The 5,000-nt window shown below is 44.6% G+C and overlaps 1 protein-coding gene across 2 annotated transcripts in view; it reads right to left on the bottom strand.

Moving 5' to 3' along the window:
- Positions 1-2,129, bottom strand: part of LOC125040587 (espin-like) — a 341,831-nt gene extending 339,702 nt beyond the window's left edge. The window contains exons 1-2 of one of the 2 annotated variants that reach the window (XM_047635210.1): positions 1,891-2,129; positions 1,115-1,737 (exon numbers count right to left, since the gene is read on the bottom strand). In XM_047635210.1, the coding sequence (XP_047491166.1) occupies positions 1,115-1,737 (623 nt within the window). In that variant the 5' untranslated portion in view covers positions 1,891-2,129. Of the gene's footprint in view, positions 1-1,114 lie in introns of both variants that reach the window. The other variant, XM_047635209.1, reaches the window with a different exon arrangement.
- Positions 2,130-5,000: the final 2,871 nt, after the last annotated feature.

Here is a 5,000-nt window from a genome sequence, read left to right as displayed (position 1 = left end):
GCGACACAGACAAACGCGATCTAAACTTTGTGTGATATTAGATATCATTATAAACAAATAAGTGATTACGTTTGAAAGAAGAGAGCATCGCGATCCGATAAGGAAATATCATATAATTCTATTCAAGTGAGATTGAATTCCATTATATCTATTAACAAGTATCACCTCATGCGTTGGGGAGAGAGGGAATCCTATGACGTCAGCGCTCCCCTCCCCCCCACGTCCCCCTCTTCTCCGGCATCCACGACATCCGCGTATTTTTTCTTTTCTTTTTTTTTCTATTTATTTTTCTCGTATCTATTCCTATCTCTTCCTGTTTTCATATTTCAGCGATTGTTTTTTCTTCTTCTTTTTTTTTTTGTCTTGGCCCAGTACTTTTTTGCATATGTCCTTTTATAATCTAGTTTATTGTTTTTATTCTTAACATGCACATACATACGAAACATACAGATACATGCGCAGAGAACATACAATTTACACGAAAGCTTCAATAAGGAAAATTATACATTATAAATAAAGACACTCAAGTTAAACTCAGGGCAAGCATAACATTAAGCAATTTCGTGATATCTTAACAGCTTCTGCAACCTTTCTTCCCCGGAAAATTGAACCTGAAATTGATTTAAATGATACCTAAGATTATCCTGAAGATTTTTTCCAGGCAAACGTCTTGTCGAAACTCTTATCAGTGAAGGTATCATTTAAAGCCACATGAAGAAGGCAGGAATATAGTAGGAAATCATGTGTTTTATTCCCTGTGACATGTCAAGTGCAAATATTATTATTACAGAAAGGAGTGTAGTAGTTGCTTAGAACCGACAGCTGATATATAATCTACACGTATTTAAGAACACGGATAAGAAACTGTTAAAAACAAATTCCAGATATGAAAAAAAAAAAAAAAAAAAAGAGAAACAGAATATGAATTTAGTCCTGCCAGGACTTTTGTTGCATACCACTGTCTACTGTCCGTTTACGACCCTGCAACACCATATCATGTTAACAATACCGGATTTCATAAGTTTTTCATGCCCGGCTGGTTATACGACCCGCCTCGTTTGGTGCGCTTGGATCTGGATTATCTGGCTCCACTGAGGACGAAATGAGTGCCTACCTGTCTGTGTCTGGCATCTGCGTCGCGGCGGTGTTGGAGACGGCGTGCTCGGGCAGCCCCGTGGTGCTGGTGCTCTTCGTCAGCCCCTGGGAGGTCTTCAGGAGCTTGGTCTTAGAGACTCTTTCCTCCTCCTCCTTCTGGATCTCGATGAGCCTCTTGCGGTACTTGTTGAGGAAGCTGCACCTGTTGATGGTGCCGTCGCAGCGGCCGCCGTCGCCCTCGAAGGCGTGGTTGTCGCTGCCCATCGCCTTCCCGTCGGACTCGATCTCGATGAAGCTCACCACCTTCACCTCCTCCTTGGAGTCCTTGTCGCAGCACTTGACGTCGTCGCACTTGCACGTGCACACGCCCTTGCAGTCGTCCGTGCACTGGGTGGACTGCGTCTTGACGCTGCTGTAGGGGGACAGCTTGTCGTCCCAGTCGCCGTCGAGGCCGCACGCGGGGTCCATGCACGTGGAGGAGGACCTGTGGCTGCGAGGCTTGCACTTGTGGCACCGCTTCCTGTGGCGCAGCTTCCCGATGGACGAGAACTTGCTGGAGATCTTGGAGCGCCGGATGGAGAGGATCTTGTTGCGGCGCAGGTTGAAGCCTTCCTTCTTCTTCTTCTTCACCCGCACCTCCATCTGCAAGCGGAATAGGTCTAGGATGCACATCTCTGCAAGATCTTTGAATCTAATCTACGAGGAAGACGTTTCACTCCATGTTCATGATAATATATATTTTAAGCAACAAACTTGTTAATGCCAGGAACTAATGTTTGCTGTCCATGCACTCACAAAAAATCTTGTCACAAACACATGATTATCAAAGTAAAAAAATCACTGCAGTTTCCGTTGGTTGTTCGTAAATTAAAATCCGAGACGTTACACTTTAAGACGCAATCACGTGCTATAAACGAGTATAGTCGTAAAGGTCGAGTTAGCGTGTGGGTGATGCACTCTACTTAGCCCTTATAAAAGGACCAGTCAGCGCGTGGAGACTGGTTCTGAGTGCGGCAGCAACACGTCCTCTCTCCTTGAAGGCTCACGGCACACTAACCGCGCGCTGGACCTATGATCTAGAGTACGTCATGGCGCGCTATCTAAGGTCATCCAGTTACCCGGTGCTGGCTGGCCTGCTCCTTAAGGTCAGCCATTTACTGTCCACTCCCACTCACACCCTAATGCCTTGGAAGACATGACACCTGTTATTAGAACGGACCACACCTGTTTCTGCTGCGAGGCATCCGAAGTGCCCGTTGGAAATTACCATGTCACACCCCTTGCCGCTGGACTGTGCTGCTAAGCCTTTCAACTTTATATGGCGGCAGTGTTGCGCCTCTCAACATCTGTTTGCAATGTTGCAAAACACCGTGAACCATTCTTTGCCCTCTTTGCTCAACTATGTATTTTACTCGACAGCACGTCTTTAGTCGCGTATTTTGAAGCATTTTTTGTCATTTCATAGTGGAGGTAATTCTATAATTGTACTTTTTTGTTATCGATTTCAAGGGCTATTTTGCATACAGTTGTATCTATCGTCGCATTTCCTTATCCTTATATTTCATATACAGTAGACTCATACTGGAAAATAAAACAGCCTTTGAAATTATGCTCTCCAGCCTGCTTTGTGTATTTTAGCCTTCCAGCTGGTTCATCCGTCACAATTTCCCTTTCATGTGGACGAGGCAAAACAGCCCGCAAACAAAATCCACTTGAATACGAACTATAGGTGTAACATAAATACAGGTTCCTCTGCTTATACGGTTTTACAAAAATTCCCTACCACGTTAAAGGTTTTTTTTTCTGACGACGAATATCTTATCAAATTTATATTTTTTTCCTCATAGACATTCATCAACGTTAATATGAAATATTTTCGTGTAAATGACAATGCTGTATGTTTATTAAACATTTTATTCTATTTAATATTTGATAGCATTTTCTCGTCCCACTCTGTATGTCATGTAAGAGCGGTCCTTCCTGACGGACCACTCAGTAGCGCCACTGGTGGGTCCTGTGGAGGGGCTGACTGCAGTGCAATTCTTCTTCTTCTCTCTCTCTCTCTCTCTCTCTCTCTCTCTCTCTCTCTCTCTCTATCTCTCTCTCTCTCTCTCTCTCTCTCTATCTATCTATCTATCTATCTATCTATCTCTATCTCTCTCTCTCTCTCTCTCTCTCTCTCTCTCTCTCTCTCTCTCTCTCTCTCTCTCTCTCTCTCTCTCTCTCTTCTCTCTCTCTCTCTCTCTCTCTCTCTCTCTCTCTCTCTCTCTCTCTCTCTCTCTCTCTCTCTCTCTCTCTCTCTCTCTCTCTCTCTCTCTCTTCTCTCTCTCTCTCTCTCTCTCTCTCTCTCTCTCTCTCTCTCTCTCTCTCTCTCTCTCTCTCTCTCTCTCTCTCTCTCTCTCTCTCTCTCTCTCTCTCTCTCTCTCTCTCTCTCTCTCTCTCTCTCTCTCTCTCTCTCTCTCTCTCTCTCTCTCTCTCTCTCTCTCTCTCTCTCTCTCTCTCTCTCTCTCTCTCTCTCTCTCTCTCTCTCTCTCTCTCTCTCTCTCTCTCTCTCTCTCTCTCTCTCTCTCTCTCTCTCTCTCTCTCTCTCTCTCTCTCTCTCTCTCTCTCTCTCTCCTCTCTCTCTCTCTCTCTCTCTCTCTCTCTCTCTCTCTCTCTCTCTCTCTCTCTCTCTCTCTCTCTCTCTCTCTCTCTCTCTCTCTCTCTCTCTCTCTCTCTCTCTCTCTCTCTCTCTCTCTCTCTCTCTCTCTCTCTCTCTCTCTCTCTCTCTCTCTCTCTCTCTCTCTCTCTCTCTCTCTCTCTCTCTCTCTCTCTCTCTCTCTCTCTCTCTCTCTCTCTCTCTCTCTCTCTCTCTCTCTCTCTCTCTCCTTTCTCTCTCTCTCTCTCTCTCTCTCTCTCTCTCTCTCTCTCTCTCTCTCTCTCTCTCTCTCTCTCTCCTTTCTCTCTCTCTCTCTCTCTCCTTCTCTCTCTATCTCTCTCTCTCCTTTCTCTCTCTCTCTCTCTCTCTCTCTCTCTCTCTCTCTCTCTCTCTCTCTCTCTCTCTCTCTCTCTCTCTCTCTCTCTCTCTCTCTCTCTCTCTCTCTCTCTCTCTCTCTCTCTCTCTCTCTCTCTCTCTCTCTCTCTCTCTCTCTCTCTCTCTCTCTCTCTCTCTCTCTCTCTCTCTCTCTCTCTCTCTCTCTCTCTCTCTCTCTCTCTCTCTCTCTCTCTCTCTCTCTCTCTCTCTCTCTCCTTCTCTCTCTCTCTCCTTCTCTCTCTCTCCTTCCCTCCCTCCCCCCTTCTCTCTCGAATTGCACATCATGAACTGACATTGAAACAGCACTTGCCTTTCTCTCCTGCCTTCTCTGTGGATGCTTAGAATCATGTCTGGACGGTGAATAACGACCGACTGGGTGTCTGACCGCTGGCAAGTCGCGGTATGTATTCACCAAAAGTGTCACACGCAAAGTGATGCCATCTGCGTCCCTACCTCATCTCCCTGCCACAGAACTACTGAGGAGTCTGCAAGATCCCTTAGGAACTTTAATATTAAGTCAACTGATTTCTTGCACAGAACATTCATTTTTACATAAACCCTTGCTACACGTGCTTGTTTGACAACAGTTTTTAGATATTTTTTTTTATTTTACAAATTATACTGTTCTGACCTGTTTCATAATTAAAGCTTTTACCTACTTTTCACTTATTTTCTTGTTTTTTTTTTCACTTTCCTTTCCTTAAAGCACAACCCTGATTATAATTGTTGTTATCATTACTACTAACACGATCAGTACAACTTCCAAGGACTTTTTCCTGCAAGCAATGGTAAAAGTACAAGCTATTATCACCTGCCTGCCCATTACATGATCATAGTCAGTAAACTCACACTATTGGTTACCTTCCTTATATATAACTTTCTCTTTCACCAG

Source organism: Penaeus chinensis, chromosome 29 (assembly GCF_019202785.1).
Source record: "Penaeus chinensis breed Huanghai No. 1 chromosome 29, ASM1920278v2, whole genome shotgun sequence".
NCBI classification, from domain to species: domain Eukaryota; kingdom Metazoa; phylum Arthropoda; class Malacostraca; order Decapoda; family Penaeidae; genus Penaeus; species Penaeus chinensis.
Note: the sequence above shows the minus strand (reverse complement) of the source record. Positions and strands in the feature narration are given on the sequence as shown.